Below are 26,199 nucleotides of genomic sequence, written 5' to 3' on the forward strand. Positions count from 1 at the left end.
CTGAGCATCCCTTGCAACACATCTCAGTCTCACTGGGACGTGTGGCAGATGCAAAAAGACTGGGCCAGGCTGAGGAAAATCACCTAAGCAGTGTCTGAGGCTTTAATCAAAGTGTGCCTTGTGCAGCCTGGCTGCTGCTGGCCACATCCACCACAAAAGCAATCAGCAGGTTCAGGATGGGCAGGAGTCAGCCACAGGCAGGGCTGGTGGTCTGCACTGTGGAAGATGTCACTGGATTAACTATTTCCAGAGGATAGAAAGAGCTCTGTCAGCTCCTGAGAATCCAGAGCCCAGTTACACGGGGTAACTGGGAGGAAGGGCCATGCTCTAGATGGCCAACACATGGCACCGGCTCCACAGACACAGCTAACCATGAAGCCCATACTCACTCCAAAGCCCAGGACCAGGGAAGTGTGGAGGGCAGGCAGGTGGATGGATCAAGCCTAGTAGGGTGGGTAGGGGTCATGTGGATACACCCAGGTCCCCAAACTCATCTCTGCGACAGCAGCAGAGAGCCATGAGAGAAACAGGGCCACGTAAACCAGCCCCAGGGCTTGGCACAGCCAGCAGAGGGGTGTGATGAGTAGGAAATGCAAAGAGGGAGGCAGGCTGGGGGCCCAAATGGTGCTGCCCCACGAGGTGCACCCGAGACCCTGTGCCTCTCGGAGGCAGAGTGTCCCTGCGACCACTCAGACACCCTCGTCATGACAGAAATCACTCATTCACATTGGCCCGAGCACAAGGCGTGTCCCCTAAGTGGCCTATCTGTCACCCTGTCAGAGACAGCAATGCTTTGATAAGGGACATCTGCACAGGATTGTTGCTGCTCCCCAGGCAGTGAAGCTGCAGCCAGGAATGGCTCTTAGCGTGAGAAAGGCTGGAAAGTACGAGCAGGGCCATGCTGTCCAGGAGCCTTGTTTGTCCCCAGCCCAGCGTGTGGCCACTGCAGCAGCCTTGTCATAACTGGGGAAGGCAACAAGTTTGGAAATTCACCCTATGAAGAGCCTGGCTGGAGGCAGAACTGTGCTAGGCTGCCATCAACCTCGTCCAGACCCAGGGTGGACAGAGCTGAGCCCACCCACATCCCTGCTCCTCCTCCAGGACACTCACCCTGCAGTACTGGGCTGATCCTTCAGCTCATCTCTGCCTCCTGCTCCCTGCTGGAACACCCCAGCTCTGGGGTCCCGAGGCCCTACACTCTCCTGCTGAAAACCCCAGGCTCAACACAAAACCCCAGACAGTCCCAAACCACAGAAGACCCTGCAGAGGATGCAGGAGCACTGGGGTCTGCACCCAGAGAGCAGGGAGCTCTCCCCCAGGCCCTCTGCTTTCTGCAAACAGCTGGGGGTGGGTGTGATTGGGGGACACGGAGAGGGAAAGACAAAATTTAACACTTCATTAGGTAACTACAAGGCATTGATCTGCCCTACCAGCCTGTACACTCTCTAATTGCATATCTCCATTCTTACTAGTTCTGTCGAAAAAGCAGAGAGCAGGACTCAGGAGTCTGATCCTATCTTTAGGAAATTTCAAACAGAGATGTAATCGTCAAGTGCTTGAAATCACGGTGCTTTATCCACTGTTAACTGTATTTTAAAGCCATGGTCATCAACAGCAGTCCTCAGGGATGTGCTCCCAGAAGATGCCATTAATCCTATTTTGGCTGCGGTCTCCTGCTGTCTCTGGGCTCAGATTTACCCTCGGCAACAAGGGACAGCTCTGCTTCCACAGCAGAGAGGGCTCTCAGGCAGCTCCCGGGCTGGGACAAGGGGTGCAGTAACCAGGGACTGATTCCAGAAGCAGAGGGCAGAAACAGGAGCTCCTTAAACCAGCTTCACCCTTTGCAAATATGCAAGCAGATGGAGATGAGCAGCTCTGCACCAGGGGCTATTCCCCTCCCAGGACCCAGACAGGCCCCCAAGTCCAGAGCAGGGATGGTCATGGCCATGGAAGTGTCTGGGGAGGGCTCCAGGCAGGGCAAATGGCCTCACTCAGGAATAAACCACAATATTTACTACAGCTGCAGAGGAAATGGATCTGGGTGACACGAGACCAAGACGAGCCCCTTGGTCTCTGCAGAGAGATGCGTCTCTGGGATCTTGGAACAGCTACAGGAGACCAGCAGGTCCTTGGAAGGTGATGCCCCAGGAGGACATCAGCCAGGACACACACAGGAGAGGGCTGCTCCCATCTCCACTAACCCACCCTGCAGAGCCACATAGGCAGGTGGGAGCCACTGTGAGATTCAGACCCAGGGGGAATTTCAGCTGCTGAGAAATCTTGCAAAGCTGGAGGAGGAACAGATGATGCTGCAAGCTGCTGGGAGAGCCTTGCAAGCAGGAATGCTGCAGGAGGAAGGGAACCTCCTCAGTCAAACGCAAACCAGCAGGTGTGAGAAATCTGGGTGTGCAGGAGGGAGAAAGGACTTTGCATCACACTCTGTATCCTCGAAAGCCAGTAACCTGCCTCTGCTTATGCCTCCAGCAAGGAGGGATTCCCCAGCATGGCCTCACTGCTGGGTGGGCTGCAGTGGGACTGTGTCCACCCAGAATGTTTCTTTGCCACTTCTGCATAACAGATAAAAAATCTGTGTGAAGAAAAGACTTGGTCTGGGGAGTGGAGACTGGAGCAGTCCTGGGCTCAGGACATATCCTGAGTCTCACAAGCCCTCCCAGCATTACAAAGCATCTCATGTTTGTGTGCTCAGTGCCTGTGGGCTCAGCTTTTATTTAAAGAGGAACTAGATACTATTTCCAACCTTCATTTATGCCATGCTGGATGCCACACCAGGGACCCTTTCAGCAGCTCAAGTCTCCTGTAAGAACAGATGTGCGTCTCTGTCACGAGCAAGTCCACACTGCGGACACGTGTCCTCCTGTTCTGCCAGGGCAGGGCCCTGTGCCCGAGCTCACCTCCATGGGAGGGGATGTCTGTGCTGTGACTGTGGTCTCAGCACTCTGCTCTCAGCTGCCCATCCCATTCCACCCTATCCCATCCCACTGGCCAGGCAATGGTCACAGCAGAGGGGCCAAAAGCAGGGGGTGGGGCTGGGGTGCTGTAGGTGGGTGCTGCTGGAGCACCACTTGCTCCACTTGTAGGCTGGGGGAACAATGGGATTGGAACTTCTGAGCAGCCACAGGTCATTAGACCATCCTGGCCCCATACACTGCTGGGAGAGCCCTGGCTGAACCCTGGAGCAGGGCAGCTCCAGCTAATTAGTCATTAATTGCTTCAGAAGGGAAACGAGCCAGCCCAACCTCTGTATGCCTGTAGCAGAGTGACCCGTGGGCCCTGGGACACAGCCAGGCTGCACGTCACTGAGAAATGGCTGAGGGTTCATCTGTCACAGCAGAACTGGAGAAGCTGCCCAGAGCAGTGGGTGTCCATCTCCCAGCAGCCTCCCCAGCCCCTTCCTGCCCCCACGGAACTCCTGGGAGCTCCCAGCCTCTGGCAGCAGCTTGGCAAGGCTCTGAGCTGTGCTGCAGTGAGCGGCAAGCCCGGCTCATTTAATCTATTCAATTGGATTCAATTTCCAGCCACATGATTCAATTAGCCCTGGAGGGACAGCACAGAGAGCAGAGGCTGCAGAGCATGGCCCAGCCCGTGCTCCAGCAGCTGCCGAGCTGGGAGAGGGCAGCATAGGACCCTGTGCTTCTTCTGGCCCTCTGGAATGTGCTGAGATGCTGGGGGATCCAGAGGAGCACCATTCTGTCCAGGAGAGCAAGGGCTCCTCTGGGCACAAGCTGCTGGTCCTGAGTGATGTGTGGGCAGCTGTAGGGCAGAGGTTGGGGAAACCCCATCCTGAGCATCTCTCTTTGCAGTCAGTCACAACCCTGAGGGGTGACAGCCACGCTAGGTCAGATCTGAGGTCTGCATTCCTGAGCACCTGCCAGGGTGGCCCAAAGCAGCTTTAGGAAGACAACAGCATTCAGCAATGCTCCCTCGAGTGTGCTGCCTATCATATGTATTTGGGATCACCCCTCTGCTCGATCAGTGTCCCCCTGGGCACAACCACACTGTGCTGTAGTGGGCAGACCCAGGGCTCTGACCAGCACAAAGGACTCTCAGCAGCCTGGCAACAGCCCTTCTCTAGACTCCTGGTCCAGACTTCCACTCATCCCTTACTTTTCTGTCTACCCTCCCCCTGAAAGCATCAGCAAAGGCATTAGTAAGCTGCCACCAGGGGAAAAGCACATATTATCCTGGCCCCTTTGGATTTCTACACTTCCCAAAGCTGGGCTTTACCTCTTTCCTTCCAGGTTACTGCAATGGTTCATCTGCCAAAAAAACCCATCATACTTCTGTCCAGCATGACCCTGCTCATCCCAGCAAGTATCAAACAGGGAAACAGAGCTTGACAGGAGATGAGAATAAATAGCCATAAGGCATCAGGGCTGACACCAAGAGCTGCCTTTGAGTGCCAAGAGCCAGCTGTAAATCTTACAATTGACTGCTGGCCACACACTGTCCCAATACACACATTGGCAGTTGTGACTTGGCAGGGGGACAGCCACTCCTCTGCCTGCCCTGGACTGGAAAGAGAGCAGCTCCACCCTGAGAGGGAAGTGCGGGGAAGCAGGTGGAGCACACTGAAGTTGATCCCTTGTGCAAGTGCCTCTAGGAGACATCCCTTTCTGGGACTTCTCCTCCTGATATCCACCGTGCAAGAGTCTACAGGACCCTGGAGCAGGAAGTGTCCAATTCTTCAAGCAGGAAGAGAAAAGCACCCCACAACAGACACCAGGACATGCTCACATGGAAGGCAGCTCACATGGAAGGCAGCTCAGTCCCTGTGCCATGAATACGGGACCAGAGCAGGCAAGAGCCATGACAAGGAAGAGGACAAAGAGGTTTGCAAACCAAGTGCAGCAGGTGGGCAAAGGTGCACTCTACCTTCTGGCTGCTGTACACGATCACGGGGTTGGTTCTATGTGCTCCTGGCAGCCCCAAAGAACAGACAAAACATCATGGGAAGCTGCCAGCCCGTGCAGGGAGGACTCAGCTCCTGAGGAGCTGCCTCTCTCTCTCAAGTCTGCATGAAAAGTTGGACCTGTAAGAGCTAAGGAAAAAGAGATCAAAAATCACAGTGGCACTTACAAAACAGTTTTTAGTAACTCCCTCCAAAGTTTAGCTCAAATTCAACTGTCTTCCAGAATTCGGTCATTATTTTGTAAAATATTTGTCTCCCTGCAGCTGCTGCATAATTTAAAGGCAGCAATATGATTTCTCCCCACATTCTCTAAGCCTCAGAAACAGCTCTTCCAGTAACAGACAGAGTTATGAATTAGATATAACAAAATACACTCACCTGCTCAGATCAGATGCGGGAAAGTTTGAGGCCATCACACACATCCTGAAGCTGAACATTAAGCTTTAAATTACTTTTTGCTCAGTTCAAGCTGACCTCAAAACACAAATAGTAGTAGGGTGTTTAACAAAGCAGGCAAACGTGCAGCAGAATCTGTGAGCAGGAGTTTGCTGACACCAGCAGCGGAGAGCATCACACCATGCACAGGCAGGTCCCTTGCTCATGGGCTCTCAGCCTTGCTCATGGTTTCCTTACTGCCAGCCACAGGGACACATAAGAGGAAGATGGATGCTGACTACTGGATGGTACCTGCAGACTGGACCAAGGACAAAGCATCACTGCAGCACCACACCTCCCTCTGCACAGGCAGGAAGAGCCCAAGGGCAGGCGACAGCCCTGCTGCAGCCAGTGTGCCATCAAATGGTGACAGGGCCAGTCCCGTAACCACCCCACTCTCCCCCTTGTGAATGACAAACACTGCACACTCTGGGCAGGCAGGGCTCTGCTATTTATTGAGCTCTAGGTTTGTATGTACATCCATTTACAGTGCTTGGTTCAGTGACAGTGTGACAAGAGGACATGTATCACAGTCTTCCCCAGCTCAGACTTGGATGAGGGCTGGGCTCCAGAGCTGATCTCACACACAGCCTGGGCTTCTATGATCATCCCAGCAAGGGAGCATCCTCAGGGAGACAAGACTTTTGATAGCTGAGCCCAGAGCGAGAAGCTGAAAATTCCAGAGGTTGCCAAGTCAGAAGCAGACTCATTCCAAACTCTCTCATGTATGTGTCCAGGCTCAGCCTAAATGGGCTCAGACAACAGGAGGCATTGGAGACAGCTGGATGACTCAATGTTCCAACAGTCACAGTGCTGGGGACTGCACCTCAAGTCCCCTTGAGAAGGAACTCCCCCCTCAGAGGTGAAATCCCTCTGTATCCCCCCCAGACAAGCACCTCGTGCTGCAAACAACTGTTCCTCATTTTCCACTGGAGAAGCTGCCTCTTCTACATGCCCCAGCCTGTTCTCAAGCAGTGATTTTATGGAGCCTGCTTGCTCTCCTAAGCACTGTCCCTCTGACACATACATATTTCCATATACTTGCATGGCAGAAAGCAAGTAAGTGTCTGGTTTAGCTGTTAAAAGCCAGACAATTCCCTGCTGAGGAATAGTATCTTCTGCTGAGAGAGGCCGGTGCTCCCAAGGAAAACACAGGGACTTCATCAGGTGTTGTGCCCAGTGGGTGGCCAAGGACACAGCTTTCTGTTTCCCGTGCTCATAGCAAGTAAGACGAAACATTAACACAATTAACGCACATTAGCATGAAAAAGCCTTGCCTAAAAATGGTAGTAAATGAGCATGACATTCACATTACTCACACTAACCTACAAGGCTAAGGGCAGGACTAGGCACTTTTTAAAAAAAACACCTGTTTTCTAGGGGGAGGAAAAACCCTGTGGATCTGGGATTAAGTAACTTCTCTATTTCAGTCCACCAAGTCAGGCCAGATCCTAACATCATAACATCACTGCTGGGAGCTGAAAATGCATGAGCAGGGAACAGGTGTGGAACGGGTGTTTATGCTGTGTATTCCTGAGCTGTGAGCCTGACACAGCACTCTGAACAGGCTCTGCCAGATCTGGGCACCTCTGAAGCACCTGCTCTGGAGCAGAAGGGTCTGCCTGTGCCCCACAGCATCATCCCAGAGCTCTTCCTTAGGAAGCTCTCAGCAGACCAGGGCTGTAAGTCGCTTGGTGAAGAGAGGAGGGGCAAGAAAGTGAAGTCACTACTTCTCCAGATGCATTTTAACTGTGTGCTACACACAAGGGAAAAACTGGAGACGACTTCATGCATGAAGGTCACCAGGCACCTGCAAACATGTGCAAGGCAGATGTTCCTGTGCGGAAGAGGAGGATTGTCGTAAAGCAGTCTCTGATGGGCAATAAGGTGAGTGGGGAGGAGTCAGCCTCTCCTCTGCCCCATGAAAACCAAGTATCTAAAAATGTCCCTCTACCTTAGAAACAGCGGATGAGGTGGGGCAAGGAACAGTGACCCCAAGCAGAGCTGGTCTCCAGTAACAAAGTGCTCTGTTTGATGACCCATATTCTTGTATACTGGCTCACCCTGGACCCTGTAAGCCAACAGCCTTGGAGGCAAAGTTTCCCCTTCTCCAGTAATCTGATGGCTTGGTTGAAGTGATACCTTCTGACATCAGGAGACAGCAGTAAGCAAGGCCTGCTCCTTGGGGAAACTGTTTTATAATCCAAAGCCATTCCCAATGGGATGGGAGTGGATTTGACTTACATTACAGGAGGACACGTTGACACAGGCTGATGGAAAAGAACAGCCCTCACTTGGGATCAGAGAGCTTTCCCCATAGAGCAGGTGAGCAATCTCTACCCAGAACAGTTTCACGCAGCTGGGCTGGTTTTATTATTTCAGTTGTGAGCTCTCCCCAGCTCTGCTACAAAGGTTTCCAGTGCATCTTCCCTGAGGCTGTGGAGGGAATCTCCCATTGCTATGTCACAGGAGCGGCTGCCCACTCCTGTGGCACCATAAAAAATTGCTTCCTCCTCAACATGCCAATCACCTCTCCTCAGCCCAAGTTCTGTTGAAAACACATTCCTTCGGGATCAAACACACAGCAGCAAGGCGTTCCCCTAAAAGAAACACAGTCCCTTCTGCAGGCAGGAGGCAAGGGGCGACCGGCCGCAGAGCTGGAGTGTCCCTGCCCACATGGGCCCGTCTCTGCTCAGCCGGCGCAGCGGCAGTGGCCCCGCTTCAGGAGATCGTAGAGAATTCCTTCAGCAGCAGTTCCTGGCTCAGCGTGTTGAAAGCAAGGTTCTTCCTCACATTGATGCTGATGGACCGAACCTGACAGAAACAAAACGAGATGTTTTAGCCACGGGACTCCTCCTGGCTCCTCATGAGCCTGGTAGTTTTGACATTGCTGACCTCCATGCTCAGCATGAAGCTGTTTTGCATTCACAGCTCCACAGAAATTGCTGCAGCAAGCTCTCACTGAGACTCTAGCAAGGAAATGCTGAGGTTTCAGCCGTTTCCTGGAAAAACAGGAATGTCTACAGTGACATCCCAGCAAGCAGAGTCAATTCCCAATGAGACAGGAATGGGAGAAGATGCTCTATGTGAATGCATGAGCTATGATGTGTTTCCTGTTCTGGGGCAAAGAGATGGGGGAAATGAGCACTCCCAGGTTGCAGCTTGAAGATCATATTCTATCAGTGCCCACTGGAGTGCCAGCCAGCATTTCCCAGATTAATGCAGTGCCATGGCCTCTGTCCTGCTCCAGAACCCAGAGAGCCAAAGATACAGACTGAAGGAAAGGACAGAGGCCATGCCACTGTGCTGTGAACACAAATTATCACCCAGGCTGGCAAGAAATCCCCAGGTCCAGAGCCAGCTGTGTGTACTCTGAGTGCCGTACACATGCAGCTGGCTCACTCACTGTCTCTGAAGAAGAGACACCTTTATCCCTCAGTGACACCCAGACTTCTGGTCACCCACAAAGCATGAAGAAGAGCTGGGCAACCCTGTTGACAGCAGGTTCCCTTCTCCCCTCATGCCTGCAGACTCATTGGCCAAACACAGAGGCCCCAGACTGGGCTCAGTCTCAGCTACACTTGGCAACGAGAAAACAAAGTCAAACATCATCTGTGTCAGCGACTGTGCAGCAGTGACAGAAAGCAAAACTGACACAAGCTCATCCAAACAACAGGACTACAGTTCCCAGAGACTTGGAGCCTGTGATAATAAGGTTGTTGCTGACCTGGTTAGTGTTTTGTGCTTTATAAAAGCACTGGGGGAAGAATTATATAGATGCATAATGAGGAATCCAGCACTGGGGGCTGGAAGAGGACATATATATATATATATATATATATACACACACACACACACACACACATATACTGCCAAGGGTCCCACTTGCTGCCCTGGTGAGAGAAAAAGAGGGAAAGGGCAGAAAGCTACCCAAAAGGCAGAATTGTGTAAGAGAGGGAAGGAAACCAAAACTTGGAAGGTTAACAGGGAAAGTTGCGAAATGAGCCCCAGTGAGCCCCATTGCATAGACCCTAACAACCTGAGCATGCCAGAAGATGTCTACCCTTAAAGACAAAGCACTTAAGTTTTATGTCATCTGCAGAAACCACAAACTCTCCTTCATCAGGATGGCTGGCAGAGACTCCAAGCATCTTTGTTCCCTTGGAGCACCCCCTCAACTCTCTTCTTTAGGTGTCTTTTTACTTACTCCATCCTCAAATAGTTTGGGACCATGTCTTGCAAGATAACCACAGGTTGTACCCTGTGTTAAACACCACTGCAAGTGGTCTCCAGAACACTGGTTGGCAGTGCTGCCAGGAGACAGGAGTCCCACTGACAGGATCTGGTCTCAGTCCTACCAAGTGCTCCCATGCCAGTGATCCAGTCAGTTCTTACAAGAAGGAAAGAACAAGGGTAACAAGCTGTGGGGAGTCCTCTGCCCTGGGGAAAGTGACTGCCTGAAGAAAAGGGACAGATGCTACACGTAGTGTAAGCCAGTATCCTTATTCTGACTAGAAACATTTCTGTGGGTCCCAACAACAGAAAGAACAAGCAGGAATGAGCTCCTGGCCCCAGGAACTGCTGCCAGAGGCCAGGCACCAACAGTAGAACATTCCCAGCTTGTATACAAATCAAGGTCTCCAAGGAGTCTCTGCAAGCCCGGAAAGGGAGGCTGGAGTGGCACAATGAGAACACAGGGCTTAGCAAAAATTGTAGCTATAGGGTAAAGCACAAGAAATCAATTAGTCTGATTCGTTTGCAAAGAGAAGGAGGAACAGAACAAACACACTCCATTATGTAAAATGAGGTCAGAAAGAGAACAGTGAGTAATATTTATCTGGCTCCCCAGGGATGGGGCAAGAAATATTCAGCCTAATTTAAGACAAAGAAGATTTACACAGGAAAAGAGGAAGTACTTTTAAAAACCTATGGGCTGTGAAGCAGTGAAGTAGCTCACCTGGAGCTCCTGCGGAGCTAGTTTCATTTAAAGACAGCTTCAGGTTTCAAGAGAAGCTTTAGACACAGACTTTGGTCAAGAGTAGTCTAGATGGATGCAGATCTGCCTCAACACAACTTGGGGAGAAGAGTGGGCATGGTAACACACAAGAGTGACGTTTACACAAATCTCTGCCCAGCATTTCTTCTGCTGTGAGAAATCAGGCAGCGTGAGCCAACCCGCTTAAAAGGTAAGAGTAGCTCAAATTAGAGTTAAATCAAGTTATCTCCAGCACCAGAGCTCAGCACAGGGAGCCAGAGCTCATCTCCCTTCTGGAGTTGGAAGACCAGACAGTTACACAGGGAGGTGTCAGTCTGTAACAAGGATAAACTTCAGAAGCTTCCTGTAGTCTACCTAAGCTGCTCCATAACAATACACCCCAGGACTCCTCCTAGCTCATGGTGCAGTGGGCAGCCAAGGCCTGGCTGCCAGCCTGGAATTTACCAGATCCCTCCAGACTGGCTTACACAAGGGCCCCAAAACTGCAGAAATTAGGGTCAGAGCTTTAACATTCATTCTGCAAGGAAGTACAAGCAGAGCACATCCTCTCTTGCTTCTGCATGGAGTAACCAGGAGCATTAGGGCCAGAAGAGCTTTTAAATTGTTTTCTTACTATTAGTCCACAAACTTTGAAGAAATAGGAAATGCATGAAACGCTGACATCATCTGGAGAAGGACGAATTAATGAAAGAATGGATGAAACAATGGCATTAACCATGGGGGGAAAACACGATTCAGTTCTACTTTTGGGTCATTAGAGCTGGAAGTGTGCAAGGTTGTACTGACACTCCTATTTCACAGCAAGTCTCATCAATTAAACCTATTTCTAATCAACAAGCAGCCCTTAATTTATTTGTACAGTGGGAAGAAGGTTTACACTGACTACTGCATTTAATTAAAAGTCAAATTAATATAATTTCCCCCATAGAAATCAATCCCTAATCAGACTATGTTGAGACTGATGAAACCTGTCTAACTGCAAAGACAGTGAATGTTTTGGAAAAATACTGAAATCTCCTTCCACACACTCCTCCAGCTGCAATGTGACGGTCCAAAAGCTCACATCCAAACCATTCATTCTGTCAAAGCAGCCCAGACCTTAAATGACATCCTTGAGGCTTCAAAAGAAAAGAAATAAAAAGTGTTAGAAAACTTCCTAACTTCCTTCCTTTAGCCCCTCAAAGGCAGCACAACATGCCAAAAAACCCCGTTGATAAAACGATCTGCACATCACCTTCCACCACAATGTGGCTGCAGTATCGCAGCCTTTAAAAACCTCTGTGTAAAGGGAATGGGAGAAGAAAGCAGATTTTTCTTCGGGATTAGCAAGAAAGAGCAGTACTGAGGCAAAGCAAAAGAAGTGAAGCAGTGCATTAGCAAAGCAGGTCAAAGGAGTGAGAACAAGATTTCTAAGCATAAAGGAGCCCACAGAATGGCTTGGGGAAGCTTCTGCTCACCTACTTAATGGGAGCAAAGAGATATAAAAAGGCAGCTGAAAAGGAAAATGTCTCCTCTGTGTCGTTCCCCACCCAAGAAGGGTTTGCTTTGATGCATTCACAGATAGTGATAAAAAACCTGGTGGAATCTGGAAAGAATTACTTGCAAAGAGATCCTTGTCCAGGAAGGGGATGGTCCTGATGGGACCATTGTGAATTTGGAAACCTGTAGTTCACCACCAGCCCTCCTCCTTTGGTACAGCCCACAAAGAGAACTGCAGCAACTTCCCTCTGCCCCCTCCATGACATCCTGTAAACCTCAGAGGTTAAACACAAAGCATTGGGCAGGGGGCTATTATCCAACATCAGACAAGCATCAGAACCTGAAGTAAAGACTCAGAAGCTTCACAAAAAGCAAGCAAGTACCTGGTTTGAAGAGGCTATGGGGAGGACAGGGCAGATTAGGGCCTTTTTGATGAGTTGTTTGAACAATTAATAAAGCCATCAGTTACTGTGCACCTAGAGAAAAACAGAGCAAGGAGGCTGGGAGGCCAACTGGATTTGCTGAAGACAAATCATAACGTATCAGGTTCATTTCCTGCTGTGTTGAGGGAACAGCTTAATGGAATGCAGGGGATTTTCTGTAGCTGTGAATAAAGAACATTTAACAGGGTCCCAATTCTCAGGGCATCTAGAGATGTGGATTAAACAGATTCACAACTGGGTCAAATCAGCACATTTATACAGTAATTATTCAGGCTTTTATATGCCTTTTATATCCTCTTGAGGGGAGGGTCCCAGGGGTACCTGGATGGGCAATTTTCAGATGGGAGTTGACAGGCTGGTTACGATAAACAGATTGTTAAATGATACAAAATTGGGATTTTGAAAAAATAGGAAATTGGTCTAGGAAGAAAATAATTTAGGTGAAGTCTGTTGTGGCTGTGATGATCATAGGACTGCAAATGTCATTTTAATCAACTGGCATGATCAGCCTGAGCTTCTGCCAGGCCAAGTGGAAAGTGGAACATGAAGGAAGCAGAGCAGTCATGGGGCCAAGAGGCTGGGGAAAGAGATGCTGGCTGAGGGTGCGAGCCCTTGGGACAGAAGAGATGACAACAGAAACAGAAATGTGTTTTTTTTCCAGGGTACAGTAATAGAAGAAGCCTGTGTCACAGGAAGGCTATGGCCAAATTTCTTTGCATGTATTCCAGGAAAGCTGGATCAAACAGCAGGCCAGAGAGACAAAAACAAGCACAAAAAAACACTGAAAAATTGCACAGAAGCAATTGCAAGTGGTTTTGCCCATATACTACCCAATGTCAGGGCTGGAATGACCCCAAGACAGTTAAAAGCATTCTATAAAAGGAAACAAAACCAATTCAGATGCCTGTTCTGGAGCAGAGCTGACAGAGGGATGCACAACATGCCCAAACTCATGGAGACTCGTGACAGAGTGGGCAGGCATCAATTACTCATCAATCAGCAGGGACAGAGCTGGGAGAAAGAATCAGTTCTCAGACTGGTGGAGAAGGCTGCCAAAGTTAGAGATCCCTCCCTTTGCTGAAGCTGTAATGATTCAAGAGTGAAGCTTCCCTCGGACATCAGCCACTACCAAAACACTGCCTCCATGCTCATGTGGCTGTTGGACAAGAAAAGTTCCATCAGGGCTCTCTGGAGCAGGGTAAGCAAGCTGGCTTGCTCAAGAATTATAACTACTAACCTGAACTATTTAGACTCATTTTTGTCTCTGCTCTATAATTTTTATGGGGCTTCCTACCATCAGTCTTCTCCTCTTGCAGATGGAAACATTTCTAGGGAATGCCTTCACTTTCTTTGCTTGGGAACCCTATTTTGTGAGTGATGGAGGAAAGCAATGAGCAGGAACGTGTTTCACCGGCATCACATGCTCTGCTCAGTCCCAAACTTCATGGTCCCCTTAACAACAGCAAAGAAGCAAAGTTGCTCTGTGATTAAACCCCAGGTGGGAGCAGGCAGCTCAGTCAGCTTTTCCCCATACAAATTTACCACTGCAAAGCACAGCAAATCCCTGTGGCAAAAGGGACAGAGACTGTCTGACCAGTGCTGGCCTAAGCAGCCTGGAGGTTCCTCTTCAGCCACGCAGGGAGCTCTAGGAAGCTCTCAGTTAAGACATACAGTGTCTGTCCAGATCCTGCTTGTGCCCTGTCTTTGGAGGCAGTCCAGTGGAGTAACAGGACTGCTCAGCTATACCCCAAACTGCCCAGGCCATAAGCAAAGGCCCTGGAAGAGGGCTGTTGGTTGTGCAGTCAAGGCAGCTTACCAGCTCTTTGAAGAAGGCAGCCTCCTTATGCTGCTCTGAGTAGCGCTCGTACTGGTCCAGTCCATCCTGCAGCTTCAGGGTCAGCGTGTCGTAGTTGGACCGTACCACTTCCAAAACCTGCCAGAAACAGCCAAGCACAGCACAGGAATCAGTATCCACGGACGCCTCAGCACAGGAGGAGCAAGACTGAGATAGATCACAGCTCTGGCACCTGTTTTCACAACAGAGATGGCTTTAACAGCCAATATTTGGCTCATGACTAACAACACGGAGGTGGGCACTAAAGCCTTCCTAATGCCAAGAACAGTCCTGAAATTTACAGAATTTCTCCATTCCTGAGAATGGTAGATGGAACCTATACCCATGACAGCAGCAGCTTTCTGTCATCAGAATTAGACACATTAATAAATCAAGCAGCTAATTACCACATGTACACCCAGATACAACACAGAAACACTATACAAACACAGGTTTGCCCAAACCCAGTCCTTCCAAGGTTAGTTTTGCCACCACACTTCCCTCCTGGCTTGTGAATCACTGTTCACAGCCTGCTAAACCACCAGCTTCTACAGCTGCTCAGGTCAGCCTCCATACAGAGCACCGTATGTCTCTTCTGATGGGAACAAGCTTCTGACAGGCACTAAGAGAAGATCAGCCTTGGTACGGATGCTGCTTTTAGAAAGAGATGAAGACATGAATTCAGGTCTTTCTGCCCAGGAGATACTTTACTGTTGGCCTTCACTGCAACCACAGCAGTTCCAGCTTTTATTACTACTCTGCTCCCAGTGTTGGGCTATACTTGCAAATTCATAGTTACACATCTCTGTGCTACTGAACTATTCATTTTCCTAACTAGGGAACACCAAGAGGGACTCCCACAATGATTTTTAGCTTTAAAGCATTGCATGGACTAACATATTCCTCAAAGCATTTGTGGGATGGTTAGTGACAATAATGTTTCTACAAGGAACCATAGAGCTCAACACTCCTGGGCAAACGTATGCCTGAAACAATTCCCTTATACACATGAACTTCTTTCTCAGGCTGTTTCCATTTGCTCTGAGAGCTAAACAGAATATCATCATCTGAGGTTTGCACTACAATAGCCCCTGCTTATGATAAGCTTCAGTCAGGAAGATACATGGTATAAGGTGCAAAGGAAAAGGACCCTGCTCCAAGGCATCACAACTCAAAAAAGATCCTAAGAAGAGCATTGTAGAGGGTTTAAGACAACAGTGACCAGAACAACAAGCAGCCCTTGCACTTCTCCTCTTGTACTCCCAACAATGTAAGCACCACTCTCAACCGCCCCGACAGCTGGCAGCTGCTGCTGTTTACAGGACTGAATCTTGTCCTTACATCCTTTATTCTAAGTAATCTAAACTTGCTTAGGGTTCCTTCAAAAGCTTGTTTCCCCCAAACTCTGCATGTGGCAGTGGCACACAGAGACACTTATGCTAGGGCCTGAGGTGGCAGAAGCCACAGGGAAATCACCCAAACGAGGACTGACAGCAAAAAAGGGGTTCCAAAAGTGGTTCCAAGGTGAGATGGTCACACAGAAATCTCTGCAGCTCAACTGTCCTCCAGCATTCCAGAGGCAAGCTAGGGACAGGAATAAGCATTTGGACTTGAAGATCTCAGAGGCCTTTTCCAACTGCATTGATTCTGATTCTGCAATGTTATTTAAGAACAGCCTGCCAGTATTGCAAAGGCTCGCAGCCTCCTCTCCAGGACTCATTTCCTAATGCTGTTTTGCTTGTCAGCTCCACTGGCAGAAAGAAACCCCTGCAATGACAGCCATCTCCAAATTCAGCCTGCCCTTCTTGTTCCTGTGTGCAGAAGCTGCAAGAAGTATTGCAGAGCCAAGAGCAACGACGAAAGAAAGCCACCTGGGCACAGGAATAACTATCCACTAAGGATGGAGTGTAATAGCATAATGCACCTTCCTCTGAGCAATAAAAAATCTGGCAGCTTGCTCCTGTCAATCAGAAGCAGCCAAATTGACCAAGATTAATAAGCTGCAGGGCAAGAACCTGGTTTGAAAGGTGACGAGTTGAACAGGCTTCTCCAGCAGTAACTCAAGAGCAAAGGCATTTTATTCAGGGCTACCTCACTCCCCAGGAACCTTCCCTTCAGTCTCCTTGTATTCCCACACACACAGGCATGCACAGTGCCACACACATGTGATCAGTTAATGGATGCACGTTTCTTTAGGAAGAATCAGGATTCCTCCTTGCTAGCTCTGAGCAGAGATCTCTTCAGATACTCAAGAGAGGTATCCTCAAACCATGGTGAAGAGAAGTAAACCCTGAGGGCAGTAGTGAGCTCTGTAACCATACCTTTAAGTCTGCCCTCTTGCATCACCTTTGAAAGGCAGCTAAGAACTCGGTTTGATACTTTAGGATGAGGACAGGGAAGGAAAAAGAGGCCCCAAAGTCTCTACTCTGTTACTTATCGTAATCTCTGCAGCAAACTTGAGATCAGTTTATCCCTTTAGCTATGTATTCCATTGGCTTCCACTCCTTATCTCCTTTAACTACGAAATAGAACTTAAAAGAAACGGGTAAGTTAAAAATAAACAGCTTCTCCCCACTGCCTGATAATTTCCCTTTCTTGCTGCTGCTGAGAAAAAAAATGCTACGTGGGATCTGAGATAAACCCACTCACAGATCATTTCAACTTCATACCTTGTAATGGATAGAAACTGTTACTGAGATTAGGACCTGCCATCCTTGAGACAATTTCATCTGCTCTTTAAGATGCAGCTGCTAGACAGAGGACAGGTCAAAGAGCAGCAGAAGGCATTAAGAATGTCTAACAGGAAGGTTTAAAAGACATCAGCTTCCTACACAGATGACAAAAAACTCACATCCTCTGTGTAATAGAAGACTGTGTGATAGCATCCTTTGCCCCTCTTACATGTTGCTTTGACTTTTGCTCAGGAAAACTACTGCAGAAAGAACAGCCTTTTTCCTTAAACACGCAAGATCTTTATCTGCACCTTTCTGTCACATCCAAAGGAACTAGAGCAATTTCATTTTGAGATTAAAGCATTTTTCCTTCAAAGTCTTGTTCAACCCATTCTTCTTGGAAGTCTCTAGTCTAGAAAACATGAATTCCAAGATGGTCAAGTACGGGACGGGACTTTAAGGAAGGGACTTTTAGCTGGTCTTCTTCTAAAAAGATTTTAAATAGTTATTCAGCTTTTTTTTTAATGGTTTACTGGATCTTTGCAGTGGAAAAAAAAAAACCCTAATGGAGTCACAATCTAAAACTCTTTTTGTAGGTTACCTTAGGGGGATCAGAGTCTTAAAAAAGCAGTATGATGGAAGCAAGCAACTCAGACACGGTCAATACAAGAAGAGCAAAGGCTGCTGAATTCCCTTCCTGCAGTTACCTGTATCAGCCCCAGAGGCTACATTCGCTCATTTTTTCCACTGCAACAAACCAGAACTCAGTGGACCTGCACAACTGTAATTTAAAGATAATTTGCCATCAAATTAACCCCTGCCCCACCACTCACTCACTGACTGCTTTCCAGAAATTCCAGAGAAATGCTAGGGATTCAGGTCCTTGCATGTGTGTCCCCAAAACAACTTTTCAGGAGCTGCTCTGAACAGCAAGTGCTTTCTGCAGCATTCAGATTTCAGCTTCCTCCTGCAGCTACAACTGCCCATGCCCCATAAAATTCTCCTTCCCTGGTAACATCAGCAACTTGTGCGTAGAGGCATCCCCTTAGGAACACGGCAGGAGGGCTGGATTCTGATGGAGAGACTGATGTGAAGGGCTCAGCTCTCTGCAGCATCCTACCCAAGCCATGCCAGGTCACTGCACCCAGAGGAACAAGATTATTTCACAGTTTGTGGCTACTTACTTTGCTCCATCCACCAGCTCACCACTACCTTGCAAACTGGATGGACAACCTGGGCTGGTTGGGTCAGTGGCCTCTTGTGAACATGATCTCTGAAACCATTTCCCCCAGAAGCAATTGCCCCTGCCCTGAAATTTTCAGCATTCAAAACAGACCATCGTTTTGCTGCACTAGTCACTCCAAACCAACTTCCTCCTTACTGCACCAGAGCTGTTCCCTCTGACTAATCCTCAACAGGAGCCAACATATTGCACTCTCCCAAGAAAGACTGGACCTCCTGGAAGAGCCTGTCCTGGGGAAACACAGCGATTACACGCAGCAGTCTCCTATCCCCATTGTGCCCAGGAGGACACAGCTACTGGTAGCAGCAAAGCCACAGGGGGAGCTGCACCAGCAATAAAACCTAATGGGCAACATGCAGTACTAGGGCCCATCTATCTGGCAGACATCATTTGCTTCATTGCTTAGTAACTTTTTAACCTACAGAATCTTTCATCATCTGCAACTGCAGTCTCTGCCTTACTGGAACATAAAATTAGAGAGCACCAGCAATTCACAGCACCCAGCAAAGAAGCTGATGGTGGGTAGATTCCAGGAAGCATGCAAAGATAATGACAGAAAAACAAAAGGAAAAACAGAAGCAAGAACAAATCAATGTCTCTACACCATCTTTTTAATCAGCACAGGAAAGCACAAGAATGCAATCAGTCAGCATCACCAGTACCTCACTAAAGCCGCTCCATGCCCATAAGACAGTCATTACCTACCACAACAGGAGCAGTTGGAACACCACTGATTGAATGATCTCACATCAAGCAAAAGGCAAAAAACCACCCCAACAATGCCCAGGTTAACATGCACTATTTTGCCCCCACCAACTCCCTGCTGCTCACATGGCTGGGATGTGGGAGGCTTTCCAGGTCAGGACTAGCAAGCCCTCACAGGACAGAAAAGCCAGGGGCTCTTTCCCATCTGTCCCATGCCAGGGGATGGAGCAGCCAGTCTATGGGGCATGTAATGCCAACCTCTCATCACTGCTACTGCACGACATGGCACAGGGACTGAAGGCAGCCAAACATGCCTTCTGTCCTCCCTGCAGAAGTGGTAGAGTGCTTGTCACTGCCTGTGTACCACACACAGAGGGAATTCTGGCAGTCCCACCTCCCAAACCTGGGCAAAGCCCAAAACACCACAAGCAAACACAGCAGTCTATCCCCTCAGCTCAGAGGGTGGAGGCTGTAGGAAGAGACACTAGGGTTTTCCTATTCCAGTAGAAATGTGCATTTCACACTGCAGTCCTCAAACAGGCTTGTTTATTCCAGGTTTAGTGCAAATCTTCCCCTTTTTCTCCCTCCCTAATCTCCACAACAGCTCATAGCCCGAGTGTTTCTCCACATGAATTCAACCAGATAGCAACATTTCTCATTGTAATGAAAAGGCTGCTGACACCTGGACTACAAAGAGGCTATTGCCTCTCCATAATAAAGTGCTGGATAATTGATACCAATTTTACAGTAGTAACTTCTAATTAATATGGAAAATGATTTTTTTTTCCAAGTGCCATCACACTTCTCACAGAGCAACTTTAAAGTTGCTGATGCAGGCTGGAGTCTTTGTTGAAATTAATCCCCAGAAGCACCACAGACAAAGAACATAACTAAATAATTAGAAGTTAAATAAAAACATACACACACAGCTGCCACATTTCCCAACAGACTCTGTCCAAATCCCAGCTGCATTCGATCTCTTTCTCCCTTTCCTCTTTCACTGTCTGCAGGAGCCAAGTTCAGAGAGAGGCTCCACTAAGGCTGCCAATGCTACACACACATGCTGGAAGCAGCTGCCGTTCACACTGGCTTCCAGGAAAGCACCCATCCAGGACTAGCAGCAGCACAGAGCTTTTGTCTGACCCAACACTACCTTACCTTTGCAGCTATCCTGGAGCTAAATGCAGTGCTGATGCTTTAGCAGCATTCCTCACCCCCACACTGATCAAGCCATGACTATTAATTCCATGTTCATGAATGCTAAGACAAAGAGGAGGAGGATGTTGCTATGATAGTTTCACAACTCAGATTCCCAAGACATGCTGCATGTGCAGCACATATCTATGGATCCAGAGGATGTGGAGTGGGTCTGACGGGAAAGACAAAGATGTGGGCTGCAGATTCAAGTGTAATCATGCCACATATGTGTAAGACACACAGCATGTTGCCAATCCTGCTCTGGTGCCTCAGATCTGCATACAGCAGCTGCAGCTTGTACTACATGCAGTGAAGGACCCATGGCCCTCTCATGGGCTGAGAGCATGAGGCTGTAAGACAGCCCCCACCATCTGTCATTCCCAGAGTAGAAGGCATCAACTTTTCTGCCCTGAGTACAGGAAAAACTCCTGGAAGAAGGGTATTTTTCCAATAGTAAAAAGTTCAGCCAGACCAAAAGATTACGTGGAAGCAAACAAGCATGCATTTCTCCTCTGAGGTATGAAACAGGATGCCACTGACACAGGATGCACCAACACTGCTGGGCAGTAAGACTCTAAGAGGTCACTAGGGGGAAGAACAGCCTGCAGAGGTGGATGCAGCTGCCCACGAGCTCCAGGGTATCAATGGGACATAAGTACCTGCTCCAGTCCTGCTGTGGAGAATCCAAAGCTGATGGAACTCATGGGAGTCTTGTTCAGTGTCTGGAGCTGGACACACAGACAAAGTTGAGCAGCACATAGCAAAGATGAGTGAGCCAGGAAATAGGGACAGGAGATGCCTCACCCTGCTCTCCACTGCTAAGGTTGGTGCAGGGATCCCTGCACACAGCTCCCACCAGGTCTACTCTGACACTTTTTAGTTTGTGTTTGCCAATCTCCTTCTGCTCAGCTCATTGAGCATTAGCCAGGACACCACTTCCAGGAGTTTGGAAGTGAACTGTCTCTGCCCACTAGTTTGTCCTTTGTCCCTGCCAGTCACTTCTCACAGTCCTGCTGTGTTCAGTGAACTGCTCTGTACCCAACTAAACATAAGTCTAACTCTCAATGTCCTAAATCCTTCCTGAGGTCTGCTTTTATACATCTGCACTTGAGTGGTATCGAAATCCAGGCCTCACCACTTCTCTACCTAAGGCAAAAGATTTTGATCGTACATAAAAGATTATCATTATTATTATTTTACTTAGCAACATCAAGGAGGGACACTTCACACCCCCTTTTCTCACCTCAGCATACAGCCAGCCTGCCAGGCTCAGATAATATATAGTAGCTCAGATGTTTGTTCAATGATCTCACAGGGATCTGTGATCTTTAAAGGAACAAGCCTACAAAGGCAACAGTTTCTATCCATGGAGTGTGAGGGTTCGGTTACAGTCTTTCTCCTCTGCCCACAGGTGCCTCTTCTAAAGATAAATAATTTATAAGCTCACTCAGAAAATTACTGTTGTTCTCTGAACTCTGCTAGCAGAAATGGCATCCTATTTTGGGGACAAGACTTACCTGCTTCAGAAATGTTTTAAACCCACAATCCATTAGAAGCCTTAGGTGTTCAACTCTTATTTAATGGTGGTAAAAAAACACACTGATCCAACCAATCTGGGAACCACTCAGCTTTCAGAAATGTCTCAAAGCCAAAACTGTTATCCAGCTTCACCAAGAAGCAACTGTAAATGTACAAAACAGTGCCCATTCCAAGCTCCCATGGGACAGGCATTCCCAAGAATCAACAGCTACTTTAAGAAGCAGTAAGGCTGCAAACAAGGACAAAGGCAAGTAACAAGGGAGACATATGGTCTCTCTATGTGCACAACTTGCAGGGCACTTAATTTGTAAGAGGTACAGACAAGCAGAACAGATTAATGTGGTGATAATCCTGGACATTCCTGCAGCCATCACCAGGACTAGGTAGTGCTGTGCTACAATACCTTCTGAGCTCCAGCTGTCAGGCAGCTGAGAGCCTGCCCATCTTACCAGAAAGCCTATGCCAGGAATGCTTTTGCTGCAGAGTAATTTCAAGAAGTCGCGTCTATACACACACACACACAACTCCCACACGTGTTAAATGTGCTTTACTCAACCCATTGAGGTTTGGAGCACACGGAGCAAAAATGCACGTAGCCTCACACTGCTTTTTCTCAAGACCAATCCTCCTTTCCCAGTTTCAAAGATGGTCAGTGGGTTTATATTGATCTGCCTACTCCACTTGGCACAAAACCTGGCATTCTCTGTGGGACCCTGAGTGCCCTTTGCCAGACTCCAGGGACAGGCTCTCCAGGGAAAATAAAGGAGGCAAGCTCTGTGCCATTCAAGGGAGGAAAACAGGTTCAGTGGGCTTCTGCCAAGGGAAAAAGCATCCATATACTGCACAATGCTGGCACTTTCAAAACCTAGGCAGGGAAAAAGAAGTCAAAGATCCTGAAACAAAATATCTTTAAAATTATCAGTTAATAAAATAGGCAGTCTCCAGAGCAGACATTTAGATCTGGAAGGGGAAATAACGCCAGAAACCGAATGAGGCCCACTGAGATTGCCTGGTTTTAGAAATTTTGTTGAGAAAGGCAGGCAGCATAAGAAAGGCCAGGATGATGGCAGGAGCATAAAACCATGAGATAGATAGATTTGCTATTTTGGAGTTACAGCCCATTTTGGAGTTGTGAACCCTTATCTCCAGCTGGTGGCATTTATGAAAACATTTCTCACTGCTAGGTACGTAAGAGCACTTGCAATTCTGCCAAGGCTTGAAATGCACTGCAGATAGCTATGGACTGGACCGTTAATTTTTTTATTTCTCCTTTGTGCTTACAATTAACTTAAGTGCTGAAATGTGATGGGCTATTCCAGGAGAAGCTTTTTATCTACCAGCTGCATTCTCACAGAGCAGTAAATCAACTGCTGTCATCAAAACATCACACAAGAGGACAAGAGCATCCTTATGCTCACTGTTATCATTCATGTTGCCCGTTCAGCCTAAGTGGCTAACCAGCATTCAGCAAATGAATGCTGTGATTTGTGTGCAACCTTTGGTGCAATTCTCTATTTACAGAAGACCTTGTCCTCCTGAACACAGAGGAAAAAAATAGTCAGCAGCAGCTCTTCAGCACCATTTCACTGACCAAAGCAAGGCCAGTAACCTTAGTTCTCAAGACAAGATAAAAGAGTTTTAAGTTGTGAACTGCTGCTCCAGCTAAACTGAGAAGCCAAGACAAACAAAGTTATTACAGAAATCAAAAACAGATATAAGAACCTTAAAAATGGTTGCTGCAGATTTTAAGAAAAGGTTTGAAAGAAAATCTTTCTAGGACCAGTAGCCAGAAAGCATCCTGGCAAATGCTGGAACTCAAATACACAACTTTCAGTTGAGATTGCCTTGATGAAATGACAACAGGATACCTGATGTACACCAGAGGAAACTCATTCCCACTAAAGAAATTCAAATTTGCCCAGAAGACAGTTAGCTCAGGAATAAGGCTGTTTAGAGAATAGATTAAGGCAGGATATGCAACAAAGCCCTTTCTGCTCAATCAAATCCAGACAGAAGCAAGTGCACTGCTCCAGTTCGAGGAAACCAAAACCTAATTGTGCCCACGGAAGAAACAATGGGGAGGCTTATTCTGGTTATGGTCTAATCAAACACCTACAGTCACATGGGGCTTCGGGAACTATGTCAGGTTCACAGTAATCAGTAGAGGATCCAAGAGAGCTTGTGCCCCTCACACAGCCACCATGGACTTCTATGGGATATAATGATTGCAAAGTAACTTAGAAACAAAACCAAATCAAAACTCACCAGGACTCTGACTTGAAGATCAAGACAAGTGAAAGGAGAACACAGACAGTCCAAAAAGCCAGGGAGCTTGCCATGCATTTTGATTTTCTTTTTTGATCTTTTATAGCAACTAGCAAGCAAATGGCCTTTATGAATGTACAGCCCTGGGTCTGATGCTTGCTGAGAAAAAGTGGATGCTAATCTAGCTCATGACTTTTTTTTTTTTTTTAATGATCAGAAATATTTTTAAACTTGGTTTGCACAGCATGAACAAATTTAATTAAAGGAAGCAGCAAAACTAAATACCAATATGCTAAAAAACTGGCCATAAACCAAGTGGACGCTTGTATTTAAAGTCAAAATCAATATAGGACATGCTAGAGAAAACGAGCTAGGACTGGGGAAGGAAGGTATACATTTGGAGGGGCAGATGTTAGAAAGATCAGTTCCCTACCTGCTACTTACATTTCAGCAATCAGTGGAAGTGATAAAAGGCAGTCATTCAGTGGCCTGAGGAGATGCAATGAAGCCAAGAAAGAGGAAACACTAAGCTCACCTGCCTAACTGACTACATGTGGAAAATGAACTGAAGTCTGTTCTCAGGGAAAATAAAAACTTTCGAATACAAGCAAGAAGTCTGGATAGCCAAGAGACCCATTGAGCAAATAGCTGCTTGATTCTTTGCACTATTTTGCAGTTCTGCAGTATATTTTATGAACTAAGGTCACTGGAATCAATACACAAGATTTGAAACATGGGTTATTAAAGACTTACACAGTGACAACACAGTTCTCCTCCTTTATTTTGGTGTTCTCTCTAATAATTTGTCTTTATGACTACTGTTGAGTCTTGAGCCAACATTTCCAGGCTTATCACTGACTCCAGGAGTCCTTTCCTGCATGACAATATCTGGCATACTTTTCTACAGTTTAACGATTCTGAGAGACTTTAAAATTCAGTCTGCAAAAATGCCTTCTAAAGATAGAGCCCAAAAGAAATAGAAGATCTATAGTCAACTGGTTAGCTACAAATAGCTGTAGCTACAAATAGCTAGAAAGACTGTAGTAGCAGTATGTTATGGAAGCAAGCTAATCAGGAAAGGTGGGCAGTGCTTGGAAGTTTGTGTGACTCAACCCATATAAAAGTTCTAGCTCTTAAGGCTTTTGCAAATCTGGAGTTGGAACAGACAGCTATAAGCTGTCTGGATGATCCTTACAGACAGAAAAATCCTGTAGTGAAAAGAAAACTTCAGCTGCAAAATGTCTGGTTCTAAGGCTGCAGTTCCAAAAGTGGTTTAAGTCAATCTAAGGGCAGATCACCTAGCCTGCAATCCAGAGTCTGGAGTTCTTCCTTCAAAGGCATTCACTGCAGAAATAAGACATTCTACTGTGCAAGTCAGAAGTCTCTTCGTCCTAAACACAAGCACCAAGGGTGTTGGGGACCAGGCCGTACTGACATCAGGAGGGACTGAGAAGGTAAAGGAGTAGAGACGGCTAAGATACTGGGAATGCAGCTGTGCATGTCAGGTTTACAAGAATTACAGCAGTTATGAAATTCCTACCAAGACAATGGGATCAAACCAAATCTGTCCCAACTAAGTGACTCCTCACAAACCCCAGACACACTTTGGGATCTTAGACTAATCTGCATTACACAGCTGGAGGAAAAGGAATGGACAAAGTCTGTGATAAGGGCAGAAATAAGGAAACCAGATAATTTCTGATATGCTGAAGGATATCAGCTTGTTAACATTTTAATTTGTTGAATTATTCCCTTTTGTGCTGCTGGAATGTGTCATTCTTTTGAAACTCCATCTGGGCAATGCCCAGAACTGAAACAGAACGACACCATTAATGCTTGGAAGCATCCATGGCCAACACAGAAAACGTTCTCTGCCTGCAAAACCAGAACTGCTTAAACTTGACTGCTAAGTTAATTTAAAAGGAACATTTAAATGGCTATTGGGACAGATGGAAATGTAAAAGCTACTATCCAAGATAATCACTAGCAAGAGCAGGCCTGATGAGATGCTGAACATTGTAGGCTGAGACACTTTTTGACTGAAATGGAGATGTGCTGGAAAGTTGGGCAGCAGACAATCAACAAGGTGAAGCTGAGTGGGAGCAGACTTGGGCATGGACCACACACAGAAAACAGCTCTGATGTTTTTGAGAAATCAAATTGTCTGCTGCTTATTACTGTCCTTCTCAGAGAAAAACATTCATGTGCAATCTCTAGAATAAACACAGAGGCACCAAAGGTTGCTGACACTCATTTGTTTTGAGTCCTTTCTCCTTATACGTGACAGAAACTATCAGAGTCCAAGATAATAGCTGTGCCTCTGAAGAAGAATTCCTGGCATGCTTAAATGGCATCTTGCAATCAAAACATATCCGGAGAACAAAAAGGCCTTGTATGCCCTGGAATACACTGTTTATCCCATAAACATTTCTTCCACTTAAGTCCTTAAAATATCAGACCT

General features: G+C 47.3%; 1 protein-coding gene across 2 annotated transcripts in view; it reads right to left on the reverse strand.

Annotated features, from left to right (window-relative positions):
* Positions 1 to 5,798: 5,798 nt before the first annotated feature.
* Positions 5,799 to 26,199, reverse strand: part of ARMH3 (armadillo like helical domain containing 3) — a 125,153-nt gene continuing 104,752 nt past the window's right edge. For both annotated transcript variants that reach the window (XM_048310628.1, XM_048310627.1), the window contains exons 25-26: positions 14,100 to 14,216; positions 5,799 to 8,179 (exon numbers count right to left, since the gene is read on the reverse strand). In XM_048310628.1, the coding sequence (XP_048166585.1) occupies positions 8,087 to 8,179; positions 14,100 to 14,216 (210 nt within the window). In that variant the 3' untranslated portion in view covers positions 5,799 to 8,086. The remainder of the gene's footprint in view (positions 8,180 to 14,099; positions 14,217 to 26,199) is intronic.

This window comes from Corvus hawaiiensis, chromosome 8 (assembly GCF_020740725.1).
Source record: "Corvus hawaiiensis isolate bCorHaw1 chromosome 8, bCorHaw1.pri.cur, whole genome shotgun sequence".
Classification (NCBI taxonomy): domain Eukaryota; kingdom Metazoa; phylum Chordata; class Aves; order Passeriformes; family Corvidae; genus Corvus; species Corvus hawaiiensis.